Raw genomic sequence first — 27,575 nt, 5'->3', positions numbered from 1 at the left:
GACAATGTCTGTGATTTATTTAGAATTCAAGGCACACTTAACCAGCATGGCTACCACAGTATTTTGCAGCGATACACCATTCCATCTGGTTTGTGCTTAGTGGGAATATAATTTGTTTTTCAACAGTGACCCAACAGTGACCCAACATACCCCCAGGCTGTGTAGGGGCTATTTGACCAAGAAAGAGTGATGGTGTGCTGCATCAGATGAAATGGACTCCACAATCACCTAACCTCATCCCAATTGAGATGGTTTGGAATAAGTTGGACCTCAAAGTGAAGGAAAAGCAGCCAACAAGTGCTCAGCATATGTGTGAGCACCTTCAACACTGTTGGAAAAGCATTCTTCATGATGCTTGTTGTGAGAATTCTGTCATCAAGGCAAAGGGTGGCTACTTTGAAGAATATAAAATATATTTTGATTTGGTTACTACGTGATTCCATATGTGTTATTTCATAGTTTTGATGTCTTCACTATTAACTAACAATGTAGAAAATAGTAAAAATAAAGAAATACCCTTGAATAAGTAGGTTTGTCCAAACTTTTGACTGGTACTGTATACAGTGCCCTGCAGAAGTATTCATCCCCCTTGGTGTTTTTTCTATTTTGTTGCATTACAACCTGTAATTTAAATGGATTTTTATTTGGATTTCATGTAATGGACATACACAAAATAGGTGAAATGAAAATAGTCCAAGTCAAATGAAAAAAAAAAAAAAATTCAAAACTTTCAGAGTGCAAGGAGGGCATTAATCAGAGGCAAGGAGGGCATTAATCAGAGAGGCAACAAAGAGACCAAAGATAACCTTGAAGGAGCTTGAAAGCTCCACAGCAGAGATTGGAGTATCTGTCCATAGGACCCCTTTAAGCCATACACTCCACAGAGCTGGGCTTTACGGAAGAGTGGCCAGGAAAAAAGCCATTGCATAAAGAAAAAAATTATAAAGCAAGTTTGGTGTTCGCCGAAAGCATGTGGGAGCCTCCACAAACATATGAAAGAAGGTACTCTGGTTAGATTAGACCAAAATGTAGCTTTTTGGCCATTAAGGAAAACGCTATGTCTGGCGCAAACCCAACACCTCTCATCACCCCGAGAACGTCATGGTTTGTGGCAGCATCATGCTGTGGGGATGTTTTTCATCGGCAGGGACTGGGAAACTGGTCAGAATTGAAGGAGTGGTGGATGGTGTTAAATACAGAGAAAGTCTTGGGGGAAACCTGTTTCAGTCTTCCAGAGATTTGAGACTGGGACAGAGGTTCACCTTCCAGCAGGACAATGACCCTAAGCATACTGTTAAAGCAACACTTGAGTGGTTTAAAAGGAAACATTTCAATGTTTTGGAATGACCTAGCCAAAGCCCAGACCTCAATCCAATTGAGAATCTGTGGTATGACTTAAAGATTGCTGTACACCAGCGGAACCCATCCAACTGGAGCAGTTTTGCCTTGAAAAATGGGCAAAATCCCAGTGGCTAGATGTGCCAAGCTTATAGAGATGTACCACAAGAGACTTGCAGCTGTAATTGCTGCAAAAGGTGTCTCTACAAAGTATTGACTTTGGAGGGGTGAATAGTTATGCATGCTCAAGTTTTCTGTTTTTTTTGTCTTATTTTTTGTTTGTCTCACAAGAAAAAATATTTTGCATCTTCAAAGTGTTGTGTTGTGTACATCCAATGATACAAACCCCCCAAAAATTTATTCCAGGTTGTAAGGCAACAAAATAGGAGGGGGTGAATACTTTCGCACGCCACTGTATACAAAAGTGTTCATAAAACTTTGGGAACCAAGTAAAATCTCCCTTGGGCCGCCAGTTGGTGAACCCTGCCCCGAAGGCGTAAATACTGGCTTGCGTCCCAAATGGCACACTATTCCCTTTATAGTACATTGCTTTTGACCAGGGACCCTAGGGCTCTTGTAAAAAGTAGTGCACTATATAGGGAACAGCATGCCATTTGGAATGCATTCTATTTTGTTCCAGGATACTGTCTTTTTAGTGCTCCTACTATAGTTGAAGTGTGTATAGTGCTATGTGTTCAGTTAAACGACCAATCAGCAGTTGAAGCAATAACAAAGTTTTGGTAAAAAGCTGAAGGATGGGCCTGGAGAAATGTAATCACTCTCAAATTCTTAGACCGAGCTATGGATGCAATCACTGACCATCCAAGATATAAAAATGATAGTTTTAAGCATGTTTTGAAGCTCTATAGTATTTGTTTACATTTACAATGTTTTCAAACAAGCTTATATGTTGGGTACTTATGGGGTACAACAGTTGAAATAAGCTCATGAGGCATTTATAAATTAGATTCTCTTCAAGAATCAATGGGTATATATAATTCATGTATAAGTCCAAATATGGATGTAGCAACTGCAGATTGCCCCTTTAACTCCTTCCAAAGTTGTGTTCATTAAGGGAGTGCTTTTGCAAATGTTTTGCTACGAAAAATGTATGTTTATTATTTTCTTAAGTCAAGGTAGTCTCTCCCTGTTTCAGTCCATTTTTTTCCGTTTGACTAATGAACACGACCCTGTACTCTAGTTGTGTTCATCCGTTATAATTTTTTATGTCTGAAATGTTGTCTCTCCAACTGGAAAAGCTTAACCTGTGTTTTAAATGATAAAATAAATGTATTAATTCATTCAGTTCGGTGAAGCCGTCAGCCACCTCAGCTACACTTGAGCTGGACAAACTCATGGCCTCTCTGTCTGACTTCAGAGTCCAGAGCACAGTAAGAGCCCCACTACCAACCTGTATACTTCACATTAAACACTACAGCCTGTACGCTACTGCACAGTTTAGTTCACTACGGGCAACATTTTTGTGACGCAAAAGAGAACAGATTTGTGCAAAAATACTTTAAACCTCATTATAATCTGGCAGTGTAATTGAACTTTAAACTTTCCTTCAACAAAGTGTGTGATCAGGTGACATCTCTTTATGCATTGGGGGGAAAGGGAGGTACCTAGTCAGTTGTACAACTGAATGCTTTCAAATGAAATGCGTCTTCTGCATTTAACCCAACCCAACCCCTTAATTGACAGCCACATCTTCAGCGCCCGGGGGACAGTGGGTTAACTGCCTTGCTCAGGGGCAGAACGACAGATTTTTACCTTGTTAGCTCGGGGATTCGATCCAGCAACCTTTCGGTTACTGTCCCAACACTAACCACTAGGCTACCGCTCAGTTTGCCGAATACACATTGTTGTAGAAAAGTAAAAAATGAAATCCCGCTGCCAGATTATAATGTTAACTGTATTTTTTCTTCATAGATCTATGCTCTTTTGCACCACGAAAATATTGCAGATCATCTTATAATACTGTGTATACAGTACAATGTTCTTGATGCATTGCATTTATATATAGTCCTCTTTCTCTCTCTGCTTGTCTATCGTTATCCACTCATGCTCTACGCATTAAGAACGCTACAGAGTTCAAAACTGCGGAGCCGCAGAGCCATGCGGTCTATTGTGACGTACGTCGCCCGCGACTTGATAACAGCCAGTTAAATGAGGTTCGTAAATGGGCCGCGCGGACTGTCGCGTCTCTGCGGCTGTGCACTCTGAATTGAGCTTTACTCTCTGTTTACAAGTATATGCTTGTCTGTCTCTGTCCTTCCCTGTCTGCTTGCCAGTGTCAACGGTTGTGTTCCAGGTCGTCTCTATTGCAGTCGATGAGTCGGAATGACTCAGACGATTGCCATATCATATTAATTTAGTTCCCTGAGATGTTACTGGTCTCAGGGCAGTATTCACAAAGCTTCCCAGAGTAGGAGTGTTGATCTAGGATCAGGTCCCCCCTCTTATTCATTTCTATTTAAAAGGCAAAACCGATCAGAGATCAGTGCTCATACTCTGAGATGATATGTGAATATGGGTTCAGATCTCACAATGCCTGATGACTTCACCGGGTATTGTGAGATCTAATAATCAGTGCAGTGCGACTGCAACATAGACAACTCGGAACGCCCGTTCAGTTCAACTAATTCAAAAGCATGACAAGAATCACCATGCACTCTCTGGTCCTAATGCATCCTAATCACATTGACATTTGTGTCACAGGTGATCATTGGTATGTTATCTAACTCTCCTTCTCTCTTATTAGCCAGCCCCAGCTGTCACACCAGTGATCACAGTACCACAGCATCCGGTCCCGCCCCCACAAGCCTCTTCCGGCGGCTCATTGGACAGCATGCTGGGGCTCCTCCAATCGGATTTAACCAGGCAGGGAGTCCCCACATCCTCCAAGGGTAGCTGCTCGGCCTGTCAGAAACCGGTTGTAGGACAGGTGATCGATCGCTCAACACCGTCCCATTGTGGAGATTCTTCCTGTACCTTGTAGAACATAACAATTTTTGCTAAGAAAGTTCTTAACTTTGTTCTGTTTCACATGAAATGCATCACATTTGTGCTTGATCTATGGGCAAGCCAGTACCATTTTCACACTTGTGCCAACCCAAACCTCACTGTGCTGGCTCGAATGTTTTCTTTTAACACTGTCCTGTGTAGCATGGTTCCAGTAACTATGGTGGATGCGTAACCAGGCCAGCTCAGTACAGTTTGGCTTGGCTCGATTCGGTTCAGTAGTGCGAATAGCCATTAAATGACTGACCATTCACCTTTGACCCTCCAGGTGGTGACTGCTCTGGGGCGGGTATGGCACCCGGAACACTTTGTGTGCTCGGAGTGTGAGACAGAACTGGGCAGCCGGAACTTCTTTGAAAAGGATGGTCAGCCGTACTGCGAGTCGGACTACTTTACCCTCTACTCTCCCCACTGCGCACACTGCAACAAGCCCATACTCAATGTAAAACCTCCACCTGACACTGTGTGTGTGCGTGCATGTGTGTGTGTATACTGTCTACTTCACCACAAATGTCTATGTACTTAGATAAAATGGTGTCAAAATTAATACATTGTGTTTACCTACTGTATATAACTAATTTCCTCCATTACACTCCTTCACACTGTTTCATTAACATGTCCAGTGATATTAGCCTTAGTTATACAGCCCTTACAAAGTGCGTATGTCACCTGAAGCCATAAAAAACTGTTCTTCTGTGTTGCCTGTGTAGAAAATGGTCACCGCCCTGGACAAGAATTGGCACCCGGAGTGTTTCTGTTGCGTCAAGTGCAGCCGGGCATTCGGAGAGGAAGGTAATAAACCCACGCTTCCTGCCAAGGGCCACACTGGGATGTAGACAATAATGAACTATAGGTTGTTTTGTTCCATGGTCCTCAGCAATACAACACCAGAAAACACACTTACTTTGTTGTTTCACAAATAGAGTGCCTTTTGCAGCCCTTTGATATTCGGAAAAAAAATTGTGCACCAATATTGAATTTTAAAAGCCTGTTATATTAAATGAAGTGTCTTTTAATAATATAAATATATTTTCCCGTTTTTCTTGACTTAAGGAAGATTTTAACCCACTTAACCCCTACATTTCCCCAAGTATTCATCTTCTTTTGTTCTCATCTTCTTTTTGCCCTAGTTCTTTTGTCGCTTTGACAAAGTAATTTTTTAAGATGATTATTTATTTTATATGATAAGTGATTCATTTACATTTGTCCCTCATTTTAAGGTCAATCCTGTTTTGTGAACTGAACTCTCGTTTTAATATAGGGAAACCATTCATTTAAAAAAAATATTCAAAAGAAACATTGAACAGGTAAGAGTGTAAAAAGCAGGTGAGCTGGTTCTACTCGTTTTGGACATTTGCTGGTGTTTTGTGGTAGAAAGCGTTGAGCATAACATGTCAACGCTATTACCCATAGATAGATGGGCTAGAAATGTTTGAACAACTTTTGTCTTTTTGTTAAGCTTGCTTTCTATCACTACAATGGAAATGAGAAAGCATGTGCATGCTCCCATACAGAAAACTATCACTCAAGTCCACCAAAATGGAATATAACATTACAGATAAAGTTCAGAATGACACAATTTCATGTGTACAACATCTAAAGACCTGCATCACTATACTGAGAGTGTTGCCATTTCTAAAATTATGTATTTGGGTGATTTTAGAGCATTTGTTCATGTTTTTTATGAAGTTTACCATTTTTATAACAAAATGTTAAAATTACGTGAAATAAAAAAACTATTACACAAATTACACTACGCAAAGGCCCTCTTCATGGAATGACCCTACTACTGAGGCTTACACACGTATTACTTCATTACTTCCAATTTGGCATGTATTTTGGCATATATTTCAATGAGTGAATGTAAATGTACAACCATGTCTTTGGAATACATTTTCTATATGTTTCTTGATTTGTTTTACATAATACTTAACCGCCTGTGTCTCCTTCCCTCTCTGTAGGTTTCCATGACCGCGAGGGTCAGCAGTACTGCCAGCAGTGCTTCTTGTCCCTCTTCGCCTCCCGTTGCCAAGGATGCACCCAGCCAATCCTGGAGAACTACATCTCTGCCCTCAACTCCCTGTGGCACCCACAGTGCTTTGTGTGCAGGGTAAGTGTGTGTGTGTGTCGGGGGTGGGGTCTGTGTCTTTATGTCAATAAGGACAAAGATTGGCCAAATATGGACACTTGTTACGAATGTGAATTGAACACCACACATTTTTTGTATCACATGTTCATCTCCAACTCAACTCCCTTTGCCTTTTGTCGTGTCTGCAGGAGTGCTACTGCCCCTTTGTCAACGGCAGCTTCTTCGAGCATGAGGGCCAGCCGCTGTGCGAGGCCCACTATCACCAGTCGCGCGGCAGCATGTGCCAGGCGTGCCAACAGCCCATCCTGGGCCGCTGCGTCACCGCCATGGGTGCCAAATTCCACCCGCACCACCTGGTGTGCCACTTCTGCCTCAAGCCCCTCAGCAAGGGCTGTTTCAAAGAGCAGGAGAACAAGCCCTACTGCCATCCCTGCTTCATCAAACTCTTCGGCTGAGCACCGAGAAGGACGCTGCCCATCCTATGTTTTCTTCTTTCATAACTCCCATACCAGGTGTATGTCGTGTTCATTAGGGCACATAACAATTTAAAATGTTTTGCAACAGAAAACGTAAATGAGCATTTCTTATTGGACAAGTCCAGGTCCGTCCCTGTTTCAATGCGTTTGGTGCCTAATGAATACGACCCAGCTCTTTTCTAGTTGCGAAGTTGAACAAATATCTGTCAGCCATTTTGTTTTGTCGCAGAGAATGAGAGAGAGATCAGAGCTGGACTCTTTCTGGGTTATAAGACAACATTGGTGACTAGAAAGAGAAAGGGATAGAGAGAAAAGTCTAAGACAATCCAATTCTCTATTAGACTGGTACCATGCAGGCAAAACTGGTTGAAATTATGTCATAATGAACATTTCAACTAGTTTTGTCCGCAGGGTACACAGAGGCCAACAAAAATATTTGAGTGAGAAGGGAGCATAGATCTCCAAGACACATAGATGACCAATGCAGAAGCCATAGCTAAACTTTTGAGGAAGTTTTCTAAAGAGAAAATAATAGAAAGTTGTTATCACATGGTGTATGTAAATCCATGACCTATCAAATGGAATATTGACCACTGAATTATTTGAAATTGACATTTTTGATGGTATCGAATGGAACCTTTTTATGAACATTTTGATGAAGGATCTTTAATAAAAACCCATTTAATATATTTGCTTTACATTGCAAAGTATAATTATCACTGCTATTGCATTTCTATACTGATATATTGTCTATTTTAAATTTGAGGCTACCATGTATCGCAATTGTAGTGCCAAAGATTTTACAATGTTTTTTTCACCATTGTGCTATGCAATTATGTGTAAAGAATACCAAAGAGTAAAATAAACACAATTTTGTTCTGCCCTGACTTTGGTGTTGAGGGAATTTATTCTGTTTCAAGAAATAAACAGCCATTCTAATTTGCACGTAGAAACAAGCAATGGACGTGATTGTCATTTTGTTCTGACTGTTGTTAACATCCTTATTACCAGTAATATTTTAGACTGTACCATAATTATGGATCTTGCGTGCAAACAGGCATTTTCTAATACACAGAGGGAATGCGCATGTATAGTTTTTTTTCCAGAGGCCCCGCCCCCGACAGGTGTGGTCATTTAAAACGCTAATGACCATACAAAGATGTCTAAAAAGATAAAGGTAGCAGAAAGGTAAACCGACGAATAGAAGTGTAATATTTTCAGAAACTATTCAAATGACTGACTCAGAACAACCAGTAAGTTGACCGTTGTTGCGCTTCTTCGTGTGCCAAGCTGAGATACACATGTGTTGTTTAAAGTACATTCGGCTAAACCTCTCATCATTCTCAAAACAACCAGCCTACATACACGTGCTGCATCACATCACATGCGTCGAATACACGCGACTTTCAAAGTTGTAGTAGCCATCGAGTCTAGTTCATTCTAAATTGTATGTCAAGTTAGTCAATGGCGGTACTATCGACAGCAGATGTCACCCTTGTATTTTCCTCCCTCTGTACTTTCTTTCAGGAGACTGAAACCGCAGTCTCTCAACCTCAGTGGCCAGAGAACGGAGGCCAATGGAGCGATGAAGAAGGGGGGGCAGGCATGGACGAGTGTGGATTGGCAGAGATGGCAGAGGAGGATGAGGAAATAGATATCTACAACAATGAGACTTTTGGAATGGGTATGTTTTTTATTTTTTTATTATAAAAAATAATTATAATTATACTGTTTAATGATGCACCCATGCATCAATATAAGTAACATAAAACAAATCCCCATCAAAGCTGCGGTGGCTGTGTTTGTCAGACCATGAGACATCTTGAACATCGGTCTTTTCACGGAAGCGTCCAAAGGGGAGACTCTCACGAACACTGTGCTCTATGACCCCCACAAGTGTCATGGGACTCCTCTGAAAGTAACCCATACAAATGAATGGAAGTATGGAGCTAGTTTTGTGCAAACAAATGGGTTAAGTATGTGGCCAAATAAACGTATATTTCCTGAGATTTCTTATGTCTCCTAGATATAGGTTAGACTCTTCAAAACCTTATCCCGGTGACCGCAAGTGCCCAGAATAAAACTAAATGTGTTCAGTTACGACATAAATTATTCTATTTAAATGTTTTACAATGGGCCTCTAGATATGGATACAGAAGTCGGGGACACGGAAGGGGATCCCACTAACCCTCTGTTCAAATTTGGAGAGAAGCCACCTGCCCCACCTGCCTTGCCATCCCTCTCCCCTAGCTCCCCCTCCTTCTCTCCCAGGGCCCGGCCACAACTCCGGGTCCAGGGCCCTCCGGGCCGACGAGGAAGGGGACAGAGGGGAGGTCAGGCCATGGCGCAGATGTTTGAAGACCCAGCTGTGGTGAGGACTGTGGAGGGGCGACCAAGTTTGCAGGTGATTACTACTCTTGCGAGGTCCGTTGTATCCAGTAGGAAGAAAATGTTTTGAAACTGGATGTAGTACCTGAACTTGTCCAATAAAACACATTTTCTTTTGCAAAACATGTCCTCATTCAACCATTTTATTCTACGGTCTCTAGTTTGCACATTACCATCTGTTATTTCCCCAGAGCTTAGACAGCGCTATAGTGGACGTTGGGAGCGTCTCCTACTGGGATGATCTAGATCCAGATGCTGTGAGTCATTTGTCACAACCCCGTTCTGATGACAAAATATATTTACTGTCATTTGACCTCCTCTGCTCCTCTTTTCTCTCACAGTGGATGTTATCATCTTATGAGAGAACCAGACACGCCTCTGGATCAGTATTGCAGGTAGTGGGCGTTACATGTGGAAGACTACCAACACAGGATAATACCACTTTTTCAAAGAAATCTGATAATGAAAATGAAGGGGATTATGCCACGTTTAGTAGCATTAGACCCTAATGGTTAGTTTAGTACATTTGGGTGTTCTCTTTTGACAGGACCCAGCCATTGTGTGTGTGATGGACAGTCATGCCCCTGGCAGAGGACCGAACTACCTGGACTCTCACTACCCGTTCTCCAACTCAAGTGGGAGGAGAGGGGGCCTTAGAGGGTCATACTCAAATAGACCATTTGGGCAAAGATGCCCATCTCAGGTAATTGACTGGTAGAGTAGTTGTCTGAAGACTAGAGCACAAGGGCGAGATGGCCAAAGATGGTCTATCGCTGGGTAGTTGACCTGAATCTTTGGTAAATATTTGTTGAAAGACTATGGAACACACTGCCCCGTCTACGGCCAATGGCAAATATACATATATTTGTTTACATGTTTTTATTTAACTTCCCTTGCAGATTAATACCATGTTGCCCAGCTCTCCCATCGTCTCCCGGCGACCTTTCACCACACAACAGCCATATAACCAGGTTCCTGCCTTCCCATCAATAGTTCCCCTGTTGTGTACATTTAGAAATGATCTGCTCACAATTTGTATGAATTTGTTAATGTATCTGCATACCAGAAGCATGTAGGGAGATGTTATTCTCTAGTTATGTTGGTGTGAGTTGTAATGGAGATGTTCTGTTCACTCAGGTGGGGGGCTTGCCCTCGCCACGTCCCTGCCCCTCCACCCCTCAACCTTTAACTCCGAAAATGATGCAGCTTCGCTTTGGTGCAAACTCCCCAAGACCCTCTCCCTTCTACAGCCCCTCGTCAAATCGTGTGCAGCGATTCAGGTCTGTCGTAATTAGATTTTGTTCCGTACCTTTCTGAGTGAAGAACCTACAAGGACAAGAGTTGGGGACACCTGCTCTCGTTTTTTTGTCTCTGACCACAATCTGATGAGCGACTGTATCTCACTATTCTATCAAATGCCTTATAATTGTACTGTGTTTTCTTAGAGATGAATAGGGTTTGACCTATAATCACATATGTATCTCCCCAACAGGTTCCCTGGTCCAGTGACACAGCTTCACCCCCAACACAGACGACTGTTGAGTCAAAGGCAACAGAGATCCCAAAGGTTTGGCACGTGATTCTACTTATTTTAAATAGGGTAATAATATCAAATATAAGTCCATGTCTAAAATGTGGTTGCTTGACCAGTCCTAGAGTGAGTTATGTCCAGAGATCAAAGAAACTCTTATCATATTCAGCATGGTTGCGCTTAATATTTCTGCAAATGTGTTGCTTCTTGGATGCATTAGTTTAAAAACGAACCTATTTCCCAGACCCTATTCCTGGAATAAAGCGCTTTTCTCTATTGTACTAGCTTTTTAGGACAGTATATGCTTGAGTGAGCCCTATTCGGACGGTATTCATTTTACTGGGGAGGTCGGGTAATTATGTGCAGGAGCATAAAACACAACATTTGAATTTCAATCCTGTGCGTATCTGCCATGTCAGTCATTTTTACATGGCGGAATAGAAGCAAGTCCAGACAGAATAACCTACTGTTTTTTTGGTGACCTCAAGTCCTCTAATAATACTAGGCCTGTGCGCATCAACATCCCTCTGTTTTCCGAGACATTTTGAGTTTGACAGGTGCTGCTAGCTGTTTTTTTTTATTGTAATTTTTTTACCTTTTTTTTAACTAGGCAAGTCAGTTAAGAACAAATTCTTATTTTCAATGACGGCCTAGGAACAGGGGCAGAACGACAGCTCGGGGGTTTGAACTTGCAACCTTCCGGTTACTAGTCCAACGCTCTAACCACTAGGCTACCCTGCCGCCCCAGTTTGAGCAAGAAAATAAGAACTGATTTGATGAATTGATTCTTAAAACAAAGTGCTGCACATATATTTCATATGAATGGCATGTATTATCAACTTGCACAGTGAATACTTTTGTGCTAATGTATTGAAATTCAACATTGCCAATTTGTCATTTTAGTAAGGCTAAATGTGCAATACTTTATTGTACCCATGCCTATTTAATGAAACCCTGACTGTTGATGTAGACAAAGCAGGGCATCCCTGACTCTCCACTGAGAAACATTTAGGACATTTCAATTTCTCTTTCTCATCCTTAAATGCATCTCATGTGCTTCTGAACAGTGAATTTGCACATCAGCAGGATGGAGGGACTACTACCATGGATCGCTAAAATGGCCCTAATGATTATGATCACAAAATGTAAATATTATGGACACCTTTACATTTGACAGCCAAGCACAAGTTATCGGTGTAGCCCATTATCGTCTAAACCCAGCTAGAATAAGAACCTCCAGGCTTCTGTCTTGAGTCGAAATTAAAAATTACAAGGGGAAGTTTGGAAAAACAAGTCCTGTGTGAATCGTCCTCTGGAATAACGTGCATGCTGGGGTAACAATTATGTAACCACTGTTGTCTAGTAATACTAGTCCTGTCCAAATGGGGCTTTAGTCTGTCAGCGTTGCGGTCAATTCGGAACTTAATTAAATTCCATGCATGAATTGGACACACCCCACAGGAAGCGGAATTTAATTAGAATTATGTAGACTGTAATTAAACTGAGATATGATTCATGAAAGTCTCATTCCTTTGACAATTATTTTACAAAAAGCATCTGTCCCTTTATTAATGCAAAAAAATACAGATAGCGCTTCAAATATATTAGCTTGATTGCAACTCGATGTCAGTGTTTGTATTTTTGTCATGGTATTAGATTTGATACGTTCTGGGAATTGTTCTTTCCTTCGTATTTAACATGTAAGTGAGTTATTATTGATCATTAGAGGTCTAGAATATTTCCAGAATACTGTAATGATTTAACTTGTTTATGGAGAATGTCTATAAATAAAATGACATAGTATTGGTCACCAAATGTCAAAATACAAATGTTTTTAGTGATGTATTGACTAAATTAGCCTGTTTTGAATTTCATTGAATTAAATTCTACCTCATTTAATTCCAATTCTCCTTCCTGTGGCGTGTGGTAAATTTTTATCAGAATTAGAGCAATTTGCGACTTTAATTCATAATTGGCCTAAACCCTGCTCGGTCTCCCATAAACCTGCCCCAAAGGAATTTGAAGGTGCTTTGCTTTGATAATTGAAGCTTACAATGACTTGTTGATCGCCCTCTAGAAAACCAGATAGCTGGGACCCCTACTGTAACCTCATGTCGGCTAAAGAGAAAGAGTGGATCATTAGACTACAGATGATTCAGCTCCAGAGCGAGAATCCCCACTTGGACGACTACTACTACCAGGTACTGTAGGTTGGCTGGCACTTCTCACTCCTCATTCTTTGTTGTCTTTAACCTTCAATCCTCCGAAATAGGATTTTAGTTCCACATTCTCCTCCAATAACTTGGTACCCAATTCTCTACTAAAACCCCCACAGCTATCTTTCTGCATGTTCTTTCTTTTATACCATAACCACAGTTTATTTTTGGAATAATTTCCAGATACATGATGGCTCTCCTCTCACATTGTCATGTAGGAGTACTATCGGCGAATGGAGGCCAAGCTGGCAGAGGAGGAGTTGGGCATGCGGGGCAAGAGGGAGCCACCCAAACTCACCACCCCCTATGTCACCAAGATGGACTCTTACACCCCAGGTTTCTCCATATACCCCACATGCACTTGTCCTTATCTGTGCATGGTGCTGAAGTGTACTTTGGAAGTGGGCATTGTTTGTATACGGCTGAATGTTTTTTTTTTTTCAACCGGAGTGATGCTGTTGCTCTTTCAGTGGTGCACATCGAGGGTTCCCTAGGCCAGGTCGCCGTGTCGACGTGTTTCTCTCCTCGACGAGCGATTAATGCAGTTGCAGCCCACTGTCCACATGAGGTGAGGACATGCTTTGGGCACTTTTTTAAAACCCTTTTTGAAGAAAGTGCAACAGTTAAACTGCAAGTGTGCGTTCTCTGAATGGTCTCTTCCCGCAGGAACTAAAAGACATCAGGCAACAGCGATTGGATGTCCTAAAGAAAATAGAAAAGGTAAAGTACAGCAAATGGCATCTTAAAGGAGTGTTCCACTTTATTTTCATCCCAAAAATGTATGTATACACAACCTTTCAAAAGTTTGCGGTCACTTAGAAATGTCCTTGTTTTTGAAAGAAAATCATTTTTTTCCCCCCATCCATTTTAAAATAACCTGAAATACAGTGTAGACATTAATGTTGTAACTGACTATTGTAGCTGGAAAAGGCATTTTTTTTTTAAACTGAATATCTACATAGGTGTACTGAGGCCCATTTTCAGCAACCATCACGCCTGTGTTCCAATGGCACGTTGTGTTAGCTAATCCAAGTTTATCATTTTTAAAAGGCTACTTGGTCATTAGAAAACGCTTTTGCAATTATGTTTGCACAGCTGAAAACTGTTCTGGTTAAAGGAGCAATAAAACTGGCTTCCTTCAGACTAGTTGAGTATCTGGAGCATCAGCATTTGTGGGTTCGATTACAGGCTCGAACTGACCAGAAACTAAACTTTCTTCTGAAACTCGTCAGTCTATTTTTGTTCTGAGAAATGAAGGCTATTCCATGTGAGAAATTGCCAAGAAACTGAAGATCTCGTACAATGCTGTGTACTATTCCCTTCACAGAACTGCGCAAACTGGCTCTAACCAGAATAGAAAGAGTGGGAGGCCCCAGTGCACAACTGAGCAAGAGGACAAGTACATTAACGTGTGTAGTTTGAGAAACAAATGCCTCACAAGTTCTTAACTGGCAGCTTCATTAAATAGTACCCGTAAAACACCAGTCTCAAAGTCACTGTGAAGAGGCGACTCCGGGATGCTGGCCTTCAGCCACTTCAGTGTTGACGTTGAGACTGGTGTTTTGCGGCTACTATTTAATTAAGCTTCCAGTTGAGGATTTGAGGCGCCTGTTTCTCAGTATACCGGAGTATGACAGGAGTCCACAGGGAGAGAAGACATGAGAGAAGAAACTGTTGGTAGCTTAGATTGGATGCTGTAAGCGGTTGCTGGATCTGACTCTGGTCTCGGTAGAAGTGGTGCGGACAGGGCCATATTGAAAGCCTTTGTCACTTTTCTTCAGCCAGTTACGCCGGGTTTTGCGGTTCACACACTGTCCTCGTGGTCAAATGATCCCTTCCATGCATTAAGACACCAACTGTGACCTCGAGAGGAAAGATCAGAATAACAGTTCATTTCCGATTCAGGAAATCCAGACAAGCGTTGACTTTAAATGATTACTTTAACCAATTCTTAATACCAGTGTCTAAACATATGTCAAAGAGAATAACAAATTCTATTGAAACAATTTTTTTCAAATTGGCTTATCCTCCCCATCACACTTAACTTCATCGCAGAACCACAGGATCAGGACGTTAGACCTCTAACCCATCGGGAGAAATCCCAACAATCCAGCAGTCCTAATCTGGTAAGATTTGTATAAAAACAGAATAAGCAACACGACAGTACACTACTTCACATCACTCAATACATTCCTTACATTTCACTCTGAGAATTTCAATCCAAAACTTGTACCTCCCCCATTTTAACACGACTCCCAATTTGAGTTAAAAAAAAATGGAACAATGGTCAAAATGGAACAATAAACACTACCCTCAATAATTCTGTGTGTGGTTGCAGTTGGCCATTTACATCCACTTAGGTTGGAGTTATTAACTCGTTTTTCAACCACTCCACAAATTTCTTGTTAATTAACGAACTATAGTTTTGGTAAGTCGGTTAGGGCACTTACTTTGCATGACACAAGTCATTTTTTCAAACAATTGTTTACAGACAGATTATTTAACTTATCATTCACTTTTTCACAACTCCAGTAAGTCTGAAGTTTACAAGACCTCAGGAAAAAAAATTCTAGCTGATCCTTGGGAGCAATTTCCAAATGCCTGAAGGTACCACATTCATCTGTACAAACAATAGTATGCAAGTATAAACACCATGGGACCATGCAGTCATCATACCGCTCAGGAAGGAGACGTGTTCTGTCTCCTAGAGATGAATGTACTTTGGTGCGAAAAGTGCAAATCAATCCCAGAACAACAGCAAAGAACCTTCTGAAGATGCTGGAGGAAATGGGTACAAAAGTATCTGTATCCACAGTAAAACAAGTCCTATATTGACATAACTTGAGAGGCCGCTCAGCAAGGAAGAAGCCGCTGCTCCAAAATCGCCATAAAAAAGCCAGAACATGGTTTGCAACTGCACACAGGGACCAAGATCGTACTTTTTGGAGAAGTGTCTTCTGGTCTGATGAAACAAAAATAGAACTGTTTGGCCATAATGACCATCGTTATGTTTGGAGGAAAAAGGGGGATGCTTGCCAGCTGAGGAACACCACCCCAACCGTGAAACACGGGGGTGGCAGCATGTTGTGGGGGTGCTTTGCTACACGGGGGACAGGTGCACTTTACAAAATGGATGGCATCCTGAGGATGGAAATGTTGCTTCAATTTAGCCACCTACATCTGAAGACGACAGTCGGGAAGTTAAAGCTTGGTTGCAAATGGGTCTTCCAAATGGACAATGGCACCAAGCATACTTCCAAAGTTGTCAAAAGGGCTTAAGGACAACATGTGACGGTATTGGAGTGGCCATCACAAAACCCTGACCTCAATCCTATAGAAAATGTGTGGGCAGAACTGAAAATGCGTGTGCGAGCAAGGGGGCCTACAAACCTGACTCTGTTACACCAGCTCTGTCAGGAGGAATGGGCCAAAATTCACCCAACTTATTGTGGGACGCTTGTGGAAGTCTACCTGGAACATTTGACCCAATTTAAAGGCAATACTACCAAATACTAATTGAGTGTATGTGAACTTCTGACCCACTGGGAATGAGAAGCTGAAATAAATCATTCTCTCTACTATTATTCTGACATTTCACATTCTTAGACTTTAGTGGTGATCCTAACTGCCCCAAGACAGAATTTTTACTAAGATTAAATGTCAGGAATTGTGAAGCTGCGTTTTAAATTATTTTGGCTAATGTGTATGTAAACTTCCGACTTCAACTGTATATATTTATACCCATATGGTCATAGGAAAATAGACTTAATACACCCTATCCTTCTTCCTGTTGGTCCAAATCACAAATATGGCTAAGAACTATGAACTTCATCCATAATTATCAATATTACAAATGACCTACATTATCCAAATGGCTTTCCAGTGAGGGTGATCAAACCACACTAGAATGTCAGGTCAGAGGTCATACAAGCCCTTCAAAGAAGTGTTTCTTACTATATTAGACAAATTAATGTTAAACAGTCAAACATTTCATACATTTTCGTATCCTACATGTCTTAACAAAATAATTTACACGTGTTTAACTCGGAACAAAACAACTTGAAGATTTGATGTGTCTGCACCTTTTTTAAGATGACTTTGCATGAGGACAAATGGAAAAATCACTAAACCCAAATGAAATGCAACACTCACAATAAATCAAACAGTATTTTAAAACGCCAACAAATAGTCATAACGTGTGTGTGTGTGGGTATTTGCAAACCTTATGGTAAAAACCAAAATGGCCAGGCTTTATTTAATTTGATAGTTTACTGCCTCAATCTCACCCGCTGCTCTCTCCAAGACCAGTCTTGGGAAACATTCCAAAGAGATAATGAAACCTATTCTGGAAAAGAGTGTACATTTTTGTTAGCATTCACTATGTGACATCTTAATCAGCAATCCATGATAATGGATTACTCCATTCATTAAATGTTTGTTTTAATCCACCCCTTTATTTAGCATGTACTACCCTTAGACATGGCAACTATCTTGTCACCGAATTTAACGAATTACTGGTCTCTCTTCCCCATGATTCTCCATAACCACCGCACCTCAATGTTCATGAACGAATAAATGTTAAATTAATTTTTGTTTTGGTAACCAATGCTAATTCCTCGTGACCCCTCACTTTCGTCCATTTATATACATCTATTTCACAATACAATGACGTAAAATATCTCACGATTAACCCCCCCCCCAATTTCTCATAAGGAATCTGATATTTGATCCTTAGCATCTATTAAAAAGGTGTGTAAAACGTGGTCTCCTACTTCTCCATTCACATGAAGACCGTTATCTCTATGAACCACTACGGATCTAACCAAGGCCATAGACTGCTATGTCAAAGTTCCAGAGACCGTTCCACAGGTGCATGTTCATTAATTGTTTATGGTTCATTGAACAAGCATAGGAAACAGTGTTTAAACCCTTTACAATTAATATCTTTGAAGTTATTTGGATTTTTACGAATTACCTGAAATGTTTTTTTGCTGAGTTTACATACACACTACATATACCATATAAATTAAGTCACTTGAACTCAGTCTGACACAAGATTCATATGGTAGACAAGCTTATATACACACCATTAACCACAGAAGCAATTTTTTATAGGTAGCCCTTAAAGCCTGGAATCTAAATATTGCGTAAATGGAAATACACAATTTTCAATTTCTCCTCTTCACTCAGCCACATAATGCCAGGGTATATCTGGTGTGCTTTCTAGAGCAAGGGTATATCGTGGTAGAAAGAGCAATGGAGGATAAATTAGTTTAATTCTTCCAAGTCATAATTACGTAGACTTTCCTCTTCCGTTTCACCACAACACCGACCTGTTTCAATACGCAATATCCCTGATCTTACCTGTGCACATAGTGATCTCTTTTTAGGTAGGTTATACATTAATATATATCTCACACAAATTCACCCTTAATCAAACAAAAGGTTCTAAATTGATTTGTGCTATATCTCCGAGGCCCACTTTCAGTCCGCACAGTGAAGAACCCTCTGTTCTTGTTGCATGAAACATCGATTTTGTTGCAATTACAGTATTATGACAGTGCAATTTTCTCCATAACTTCTATAAAATACATTTACATATGTTAAGATTTTTATTTTATTTTAAAGTGAACACATGTAATTTCAATATGCCACTGTCTCCTGCAGTTGTTCATGGTGCTGCTGGAGGTAGAAGAGGGGCAGAGGATGAAGGCACAGGTGCTGGGGGAGGGTGAGGAGAAGGGGCTGATGGAGAAAACTGAGATAAAAGTGGAGTACATCTACTCCCAGCTACAGCATCCCGACCTGTGAGTCCTGCTTTCTGCCGGTTGTATCAAGTCACCTTGAGCTAAAGTTCCTTCAAAGTATTCATACCTCTTGACTTATTCCACATTTTGTTACACCCTGAATTATGGATTAAATATAATTCTCATTCATCTATACAGAATACCCCATAATGACAGTGAACATGTTTTTAGAAATGTTTTCAACATTTAATTTTCAATAAATCTGCTCTCTCATTTACATAAGTATTTACACCCCTGGGATGAGAACAGATTTGAGTCGTCTTGGGTATGTTTCTTTCAAGTCGGGTCTTTGGCTGGGCCACTTAAGGACTATCATGTTCTTGTTCTAAAGCCATTCCAGTGTTGATTTGGCTTTATTCTTGGTCATTGCTGTTGGACTGTAAATCTTTACCCTAGTCTGTCATTTGCACTCTGATGCAGGTTTTCATCAAGGATTTGGTTCCATTCATTGTTCCTTCTATCTTTACCAGGCTCTCAGTCCCTGCTGCTCAAAAGCATCCCCATAGCATGATGCTGCAGTCATCATGCTTCACGGTAGGGATGGTGTTAGATGGGAGATGAGCTGTGCCTGGTTTTTTTCCAGACATGGCGCTTTGCATTCAGGCCAAAGAGTTCATTTTGTCTCATCAGACCACAGTCGTTTGCCTTATGATCTGTCTTTCATGCACCTTTTGAACTCCAGGCATATTGTCATGTGCCTTTTTTTTCCAGAAGTGGCTTCAGTCTGGCCACTCTCCCATAAAGCCCAGATTGAAGTGCTGTAGAGACTGCTGCCCTTCTGGCAGGTTTTACGATATCAGCCAAGGAACTCTGTTCTGTCAGTGTCCTTGGTCACCTCCTTGACCAAGGTCCTTCTTGCCTGGTTGCTTAGTTTGGTCGGACAGCCAGCTCTAGGCAGTCTGGGTAGTTCCACTTATTTTCTTTCAATTTTCCTTTGCTGGAAACTTTCAACACTCAAGAAATTGTTTTGTACCCTTCCCCAGATATACACTATGGGTCAGAAGCTTTAGAACACCTACTCAAGGGTTTTTCTTTATAATATTCTCTACATTGTAGAATAATAGTGACAAACTATGAAATAACACATGGAATCGTGTGTTAAACAAATCAATATATTTGAGATTCTTCAAATAGCCACCCTTTGCCTTGATAGCTTTGCACACTCTTGGCATTCTCTCAACCAGCTTAACCAAGAATACTTTTCCAACAATCTTGAAGGAGTTCCCACATGTGCTGTGCACTTGTTGGCTGCTTTTCCTTCACTCTGCAGTCCGACTCATCCCAAACCATCTCAATTTGGTTGAGGCCGGGTGATTGTGGAGGCCAGATCATCTGATGCAGCACTCCACTTCTTGATCAAATACTCCTTACACAGCCTGGAGGTGTTTTGGGACTTTGTCTTGTAGAAAAACAAATGAGTCCCACCAAACCCAAACCAGATGGAATGGCGTATTGCTGCAGAATGCTGTGATAGCCATGCTGGTTAAGTGTGCCTTGAAATCCAAAGACATCAGTGTCACCAGCAAAGCACCCCCACACCATAACACCTTCATGATTTATGGTGGGAAATACACATGCAGAGAATCTGTTCACCCGCGCCTCACAATGACACAGCAGGTGGAACCAAAAATCTAATTTGGACTCCAGAACAAAGGACAAATTCCCACCGGTCTGGTGTTTCTTGGCTCAAGCAAGTCTTCTTATTGGTGTCGTTTTAGTAGTAGTTTCTTTGCGGCAATTTGACTATGAAGGCCTGATTTCACGCAGTCTCTGAACGGTTGATGTTGAGATGTCTGTTACTTGAACTCTGAAGCATTTATTTGGAATGCAAATTCTGAGCAGCGGTAACTGTCTTCCATTTCTGTGGTGGTCCTCATGCATGATGACAGCCAGTTTCATCAGAGTTTGGTTTTTGCGACTGCACTTAACTTCAAGAACTTTGTTTATTTTTCTGGATTGACTGACCTTCATGCATTAAAGTAATGGACTGTTTTTCTTTGCTTATTTGAGCTGTTCTTCCCATAATAGTATACCACTCCTATCTTATCACTACACAACTGATTGGTTCAAATGCTTTAATTCCACAAATTAACTTTTTAACAAGGCACACCTGTTAATTGAAATGCATTCCAGGTGACCTCATGAAGCTGGTTGAGAGAATGCCAAATGTGCAAAGCTGCCATCAAGGTAAAGGGTGGCTATTTTGAAAAATCTTAAATATAAAATATATTTTGATTTGTTTAAAGCTTTTTTTTTTGGTTACTACATGATTCCATGTTATTTTGTAGTTTTGATGTCTATTTTACAATGTAGAAAAGAGTAAAAATAACCATTTGAATGAGTAGGTGTTCAAATGTTTTAGAACGGTAGTATATGCCTCGTCATAATTCTCAGATCTACAGAGATATAGTTATGGTAATGTTTCTGACATGCACTGTCAACTGTAACCTTATACACTGATTGTATAAAACATTTAGAACACCTGCTCTCTTTATGACCTAGACTGACCAGGTGAAAGCTACAGTAGGATCCCTTATTGATGTCACTTGTTAAATCCACTTCAATCAGTGGAGATGAAGGGGAGGAGACAAGTTGAAGGATATTTTAAGCCTTGACTTGGCTTGTGTGCCATTCAGAGGGTGAATGGGCAAGACAAAAGATTAAAGTGCCTTTGAACGGGGTATGGTAGCAAGTGCCAGGCGCACCGGTTTGTGTCAAGAACTGCAACGCTGGTGGGTTTTTCACGCTCAACAGTTTCAACAGAGTAGTTCACCACCCAAAGGACACCCAGCCAACTTGAGTCAACATGAGCCAGCATCCTTGTAGACTCCATGTCCTGATGAATTTAGGCTGTTCTGATGGCAGGGAGTCCAACTGTGGCCAATTGTTTGGACTTGATTTAGAAACGCCTGTCTACACAGTGTACAAAACATTAAGAACACCTTACTAATATTGTTGCGCCCAACCTCCCCCTTCCGAAAACTTTGCCATTATGGGTGTGGAAAGAAAAAAAACTAATCTGTTTTTGAATTCATGCTGGAACACAACAAAATGTGGAACAAGTCCAGGGGTATGAACACTTTCTGAAGGCACTGGTCTACTTTAAACACCAAATTTAACAAGTAATCTCCGCATCCATTTAGAAATTGTTAACTTTCAGATTCTCACAAATTATTGTTATACAGTGATTCAGTACTTGTCAAGTATTTGACAAATATTTCACCCTAGAGAGGCAGAGGAAGAATTTCTGCCATGTCTCCTGGTGTCCAAAGGAAAGCAGCTACTGGCTCGACTCCTCCCCTTCCTTTCCCATGACGCCGCGTTGAAAGTCTTAAGCATGGTGACATCTCACCTGCCTGTACTCATGAGCAGAGACGCAGATGAGGTCAGTTAAATGTAAAATTAATGTTCCGGTGTATGACTTAGTGTTGTGGAACGTTTAAATATATATTATGTAGAACAAACATGCCTCTGACTTGTAGAGTAAGGAATCAAGTCAGTTATTTTAGTTTTGCCTAATGAACATGGCACTGTTTGTGTATGAAATGCTGCTTGCTTGACTGAAGAATAATCCATACTCACTTCCACACAACCGGGGGGTTCCACACATCCCTGCAGTCTCTTCCGGTTTTGTACCCGTCTCTTCGAATTGTGATCGGAGGCATGACCTTCAGTCAGCTTATTGGGGTCCTTAAAGACTTTACGACATCACTTCCCGACTCCAGCGACGGCAGCGTGTGCCTCTCACTTGTCTGCCAAAGCAAGGTTTGTTACGCTTTTCACTTTCTCACATACAAAGAATGGTATGCCAGGCTACAATATTTGACTATCCAATATTTGACTGTGTTGCGCTGCCCTGTTTTGTTTGTCATTCTCCCGTTTTTTACCTTTCAGTTTGGGCTCTCCTTACTCTACGCTCTGCTGTCCCAAGGAGAGAGGCTACTGTCCTCTGATGTTCCTCTGGAGCCCAGCATTGGTGACTTTGAAACCTGGTACAACTGCCTTCATTCCTAGCAATATCTTTGTCCACATGCAACACTGTCCCTAAGTTGTAAATAGACATACTCCTAGGCTACAGTTAAGCATGTCTGTACATGGTCCTTGCCCCTTGTTGTTCATATTGACAATTTTTGTCATCTTTATCTCCAGGACAGACACAGTCTTCCTGGTGGCATCGCAGCTATCCCAGAGTGCTCTGGTGGAGCCCCTTCTCCTACCCTCAAACCTTCTCACACTCTTCTGCCGCTACCTGGACAAGCGTACCATCCACCAGCTGAAGAGCAATATGGAGTGAGTGTCAGAATTGATAGCACATTTTATTTATTTAAGAGATGTTCTATGCATGCATTGAAAAAAACCAATAGTTTATCGTAACCAATCCCAAGGTGTATTCATTCAAAAACATTGTCTCATCTAGATCTGCGACTGGATACCTGGCTCTTCCGTCGTAGTAGGCAAGGACATCTGAAGCAGAGACTGTGTTTTGGCTAATGTACAGAATGTAATGAGCACCAAAATGAAAACGAGTGTGCGTGCATACCCTGAGGTATTCCCTCGGCCTAGACGTACCACAGTATGGCTGCGTTTACACAGACGGCCCAATTCAGATTTTTTTTCTCTTTTTTTTTTTTCTTCAATAATTGGTCTTTTGAGTAATCAGATCAGAGCTGAAAAATATTTGTGAAAAGATCTGTTTTGTCAAAAGACCAATTAGTGGAAAAAAATATCAGATTTGGCCTACCTGAGTAAACGCAGCCTATGCTACCCATGCATTGTCTCTTTGTATGCAAAATGTGTTGTCTTAGAACGCATGAATGCCATTCTTCTTATTCATTCCTTTTTTTTCTTCCCTCATTCCCTCACTTTTTTTGCACCATTCCGTTGTCTCGATCTGTTTCCTTTATCTGCTCCTTTTTATTTCCTACTTTCCTCCTCTTAGTCTCCAGTCCAGCAACTCAGATTTGCTCTCGTCACCAAAATTCTCTTAATTTTTAACCTCTATAATCCAGTCCATAGTTTTAACTGCTACAGTACCATAGTACCACAATGTGGTGTAATGGACATAAGTTAGTCCTATGATGTAACACAGCCAGTAGATGGGGCTGAGCAATTGATACGTCAGCTCTCACTCTCCAGCTAACCTGCCTAACATTCAAGTCAAAATGAAAATCTCAATCGATGTGTAATATCATTTCGGGAAGAGTAAGCTGTCATTTATAATTTTCATGATTTAAACGGTCTTCAAAGAAATTGGTGTCTGAATCATGGAGGATTGTACAGTTGCACTTTGTTAGTACGTGTGTAGGTTACATTTTGTCATGGAAAAATGTGTTTTCGTAAAATCAAATTGACTTAAAAAAATATTTGGAAGTTTGGTTTCTAAAAGATAAATGTATATGGTTTTCCAAAATGTACCGTCTATGCATGTGCCATATGCTTTCTTCAATATTTGAATATTTAAGTTGTAACTTGATCAAATTGAATCAGTTTAGTTGGAAACAGAATAATCACTCTTGTATAGCACTTGCAACATAAGAAATAAAATTCTTTAAAAATAATTTGTCTTTAGTTTGAACTGTGTACACACCCCAAAACCTGCTCTGCAAGAGTAGACTTGGGTTGATGACCCGTGTGTTGTCTGTTAGATATGGATCTCTTTGTGTAGGCTACTGGACAATTGTCTGAATATATTTTCAACATTGTGTGTGTGTGTATACCCCTTCAAATGAGTGGCTTTGGTTATTTCAGCCACACCTATTGCTGACAGGTGTAAAATTGAGCACACAGCCATGCAATCTCCATAGACAGACACTGGCAGTAGAATGGCTGTACTGAAGAGCTCTCTTTCCACGTGGCACTGTCAGAAGATGCCAACTTTCCAACAAGTTGGTGTCAAATTTCTGCCCTGCTTAGAGCTGCCTCTGTCAACTAAGTGCTGTTAGTGTGAAGGGAAACCTCTAGGAGCAACAACTGCTCAGCCGTGAAGGGGTAGGCCACACAAGCTCACAGAGCGGGACCACAGAATGCTGTTGAGTGTAAAAATAAATCAATAAATCTGTCCTCAGTTGCAACACTCACGACAGTTCCAAACAGCATCTGGAAGCAACATTGGCTCAAACTGTTCGTCGGGAGCTTCATGAAATGAGTTTCCGTGGGCAAGCGGCTTAAGAGCACCATGTGTAATAGCAAGCGTCAGCTGGAGTGGTGTAAAGCTCGCCGTCAGTAGTCTTTGGAGCAGTGGAACTGCATTCTCTAGGGTGATGAATCACGCTTCACCGTTTGGCAGATGCCAGGAGAACGCTACCTGCAGAGTTTGGTGAAGGAATAATTGTCTGGAGCTGTTATCATGGTTCTGACTAGTCCCCTTAGATCCAGTGAAGGGAAATATTAATGCTACAGCATAAAATGACAACTTTGCAGCAACAGTTTGGGGAAGGCCTGCCCTTGTTTCAGTGTGACAATGCCCCCATGCACAAAGCGAGGTCCATACAGAAATGGTTTGTCGATCTGTGTGGAAGAACTTGACTGGCCTGCACAGAGCCCTGACTTTAATTCCACTGAACACCAAATCAAACTGCCAGGTCCTCTGGTTGCTTTTGACAAGCACAACCTTTTACTGTTTTCTCACGCCCCTCAGGTGACCATCATGGACACATACTCTTAGGTACTTTCACTGACTCCATATTGGTGTTGAACCAGTGCAATGAGGAGTTGACAAGTATCACAAAGCTACTTTCAGAATGTCTGATGGATGTTGAAGGACACATTGGCAAGTTATGACAATATTCAAGACTGGATAAACAGTGAAAGTGAAGGCTTTTACATGGGGACATTTCAATCTGTTAGGCCCTTCAAAGTATTTATTTGAGAAATAACCCATTGCATACTACCCTTCTGTGTAGTTCCTGGTAAATTCCTTGTGATTTTTTAATAAACCCAGCAAAATAGAAGCGCCCCTTTTTTAGGACCCTGTCTTTCAAAGAAAGTTTGTAAAAATCCAAATAACTTAACAGATCTTCATTGTAAAGGGTTTATACACCGTTTCCCATGCTTGTTCAATGAACCATAAACAGTTAATGAACATGCACCTGTGGAATGGTCGTTGATGTCCTACCGTCTGCAAGCTGTTAGTGTCTTAAGGTCACAGTATTGAAAACTTAGGACACTAAAGAGGCCTTTCTACTGATTCTGGAAAAACACCAACAGAAAGATGCCCAGGGTCCCTGCTCATCTGCGTGAACGTGCCTTAGGTATGCTGCAAGGAGGCATGAGGACTGCAGATGTGGCCAGGGCAATAAATTGCAATGTCCGTACTGTGAGACACCTAAGACAGGGAGACAGGACGGACAGCTGATCGTCCTAGCAGTGCAGACCACGTGTAACAACACCTGCACAGGATCGGTACATCCCAACATTTCACCTGCGGGACAGGTACAGGATGGCAACAACTGCTTGAGTTACAACAGGAATACACAATCCCTCCATAAGTGCTCAGACTGTCCGCAATAGGCTGAGAGAGGCTGGACTGAGGGCTTGAAGGCCTGTAAAGGCAGGTCCTCACCAGACATCACCGGCAACAACGTCGCCTATTGGCACAAACCCACCATCGCTGGACCAGACAGGACTGGCAAAAAGTGCTCTTCACTGACGAGTCGCAGTTTTGTCTCACCAGGGCTGATGGTTGGATATGTGTTTATCATCAAAGGAATGAGCCTTAAACTGAGGCCTGTACTCTGGAGTACTTATTTTCCACCATAATTTGCAAATAAATTCATTAAAAATCCTACAATGTGATTTTCTGGATTTTTTTTCTAATTTTGTCTGTCATAGTTGAAGTGTACCTATGATGAAAATTACAGGCCTCTCATCTTTTTAAGTGGGAGAACATGCACAATTGGTGGCTGACTAAATATTTTTTTTGCCCCGCTGTATATATACAGTTGAAGTCGGAAGTTACATACACTTTGGTTGGAGTCATTAAAACTTGTTTTTCAACCACTCCACAAATTTCTTGTTAACAAACTATAGTTTTGGCAAGTCAGTTCGGATATCTACTTTGTGCATGACACAAGTAATTTTTCCAACAATTGTTTACAGATTATTTCACTTAATTCACTGTATCACAATTCCAGTGGGTCAGAAGCTTACATACACTAAATTGACTGTGCCTTTAAACAGCTTGGAAAATCCCAGAAAATTATGTCATGGCTTTAGAAGCTTCTGATAGGCTAATTGACATCATTTGAGTCAATTGGAGGTGAACCTGTGGATGTATTTCAAGGCCTACCTTCAAACTCAGTGCCTCTTTGTTTGACATCATGGGAAAATCAAAAGAAATCAGCTGAAATCAACTTATTACACAAGTCTGGTTCATTCTTGGGAGCAATTTACAAATGCCTGACGGTAACACGTTCATCTGTACAAACAATAGTAAGCAAGTATAAACACCATGGGACCACGCAGTCGTCATACCGCTCAGGAAGGAGACGTGTTCTGTCTCCTCGAAATGAACATACTTTGGTGCGAAAAGTGCAAATCAATCCCAGAACAACAGCAAAGGACCTTGTGAAGATGCTGGAGGAAACGGATACAAAAGTATCTGTATCCACAGTAAAACAAGTCCTGTATCGACATAACCTGAAAGGCTGCTCAGCAAGGAAGAAGCCACTGCTCCAAACCCGCCATAAAAAAGCCAGACTACGGTAT

At 41.2% G+C, this 27,575-nt stretch overlaps 2 protein-coding genes across 8 annotated transcripts in view; both read left to right on the top strand.

The window, feature by feature from the left end:
- LOC109865599 (transforming growth factor beta-1-induced transcript 1 protein) overlaps positions 1–7,883 on the top strand; it is a 41,200-nt gene extending 33,317 nt beyond the window's left edge. For 4 of the 7 annotated variants that reach the window (XM_031799854.1, XM_031799855.1, XM_031799856.1 and 1 more), the window contains 7 exons: positions 2,645–2,729; positions 3,420–3,512; positions 4,103–4,285; positions 4,631–4,804; positions 5,073–5,154; positions 6,324–6,472; positions 6,640–7,814. In XM_031799854.1, the coding sequence (XP_031655714.1) occupies positions 2,645–2,729; positions 3,420–3,512; positions 4,103–4,285; positions 4,631–4,804; positions 5,073–5,154; positions 6,324–6,472; positions 6,640–6,906 (1,033 nt within the window). In that variant the 3' untranslated portion in view covers positions 6,907–7,814. Of the gene's footprint in view, positions 1–2,644; positions 2,730–3,419; positions 3,513–4,102; positions 4,286–4,630; positions 4,805–5,072; positions 5,155–6,323; positions 6,473–6,639 lie in introns of all 7 variants that reach the window. The other 3 variants (XM_020453903.2, XM_020453902.2, XM_020453905.2) reach the window with 2 other exon arrangements.
- A 180-nt stretch (positions 7,884–8,063) lies between these two features.
- patl2 (PAT1 homolog 2) lies at positions 8,064–23,698 on the top strand. The gene is made up of 19 exons (XM_020453231.2): positions 8,064–8,180; positions 8,455–8,611; positions 9,072–9,331; positions 9,507–9,572; positions 9,657–9,710; positions 9,863–10,018; positions 10,215–10,286; positions 10,453–10,595; positions 10,808–10,882; positions 12,924–13,047; positions 13,281–13,398; positions 13,533–13,630; positions 13,729–13,782; positions 18,730–18,869; positions 22,098–22,254; positions 22,488–22,634; positions 22,764–22,861; positions 23,019–23,159; positions 23,287–23,698. The coding sequence occupies exons 1-19, from the start codon at positions 8,160–8,162 to the stop codon at positions 23,318–23,320; spliced, it is 2,115 nt and encodes a 704-aa protein (XP_020308820.2). The 5' UTR covers positions 8,064–8,159; the 3' UTR covers positions 23,321–23,698.
- Positions 23,699–27,575: the final 3,877 nt, after the last annotated feature.

The sequence above is a fragment of the Oncorhynchus kisutch genome, linkage group LG20, assembly GCF_002021735.2.
Source record: "Oncorhynchus kisutch isolate 150728-3 linkage group LG20, Okis_V2, whole genome shotgun sequence".
NCBI lineage: Eukaryota > Metazoa > Chordata > Actinopteri > Salmoniformes > Salmonidae > Oncorhynchus > Oncorhynchus kisutch.
The sequence above is the reverse complement of the archived record's forward strand: the minus strand, read 5'-3'. Positions and strand labels throughout refer to the sequence as shown.

What these genes read in the sequence shown, in the direction of transcription:
- patl2 (XM_020453231.2), top strand. Translation starts at nt 8,160, where the DNA reads ATGACTGACTCAGAACAACCA. An exon ending in AGGCAACAGAGATCCCAAAG is followed by an intron (nt 10,883 to 12,923) that starts GTTTGGCACGTG and finishes ATCGCCCTCTAG; the next exon opens with AAAACCAGATAGCTGGGACC. An exon ending in CAGCTGAAGAGCAATATGGA is followed by an intron (nt 23,160 to 23,286) that starts GTGAGTGTCAGA and finishes TGTCTCATCTAG; the next exon opens with ATCTGCGACTGGATACCTGG.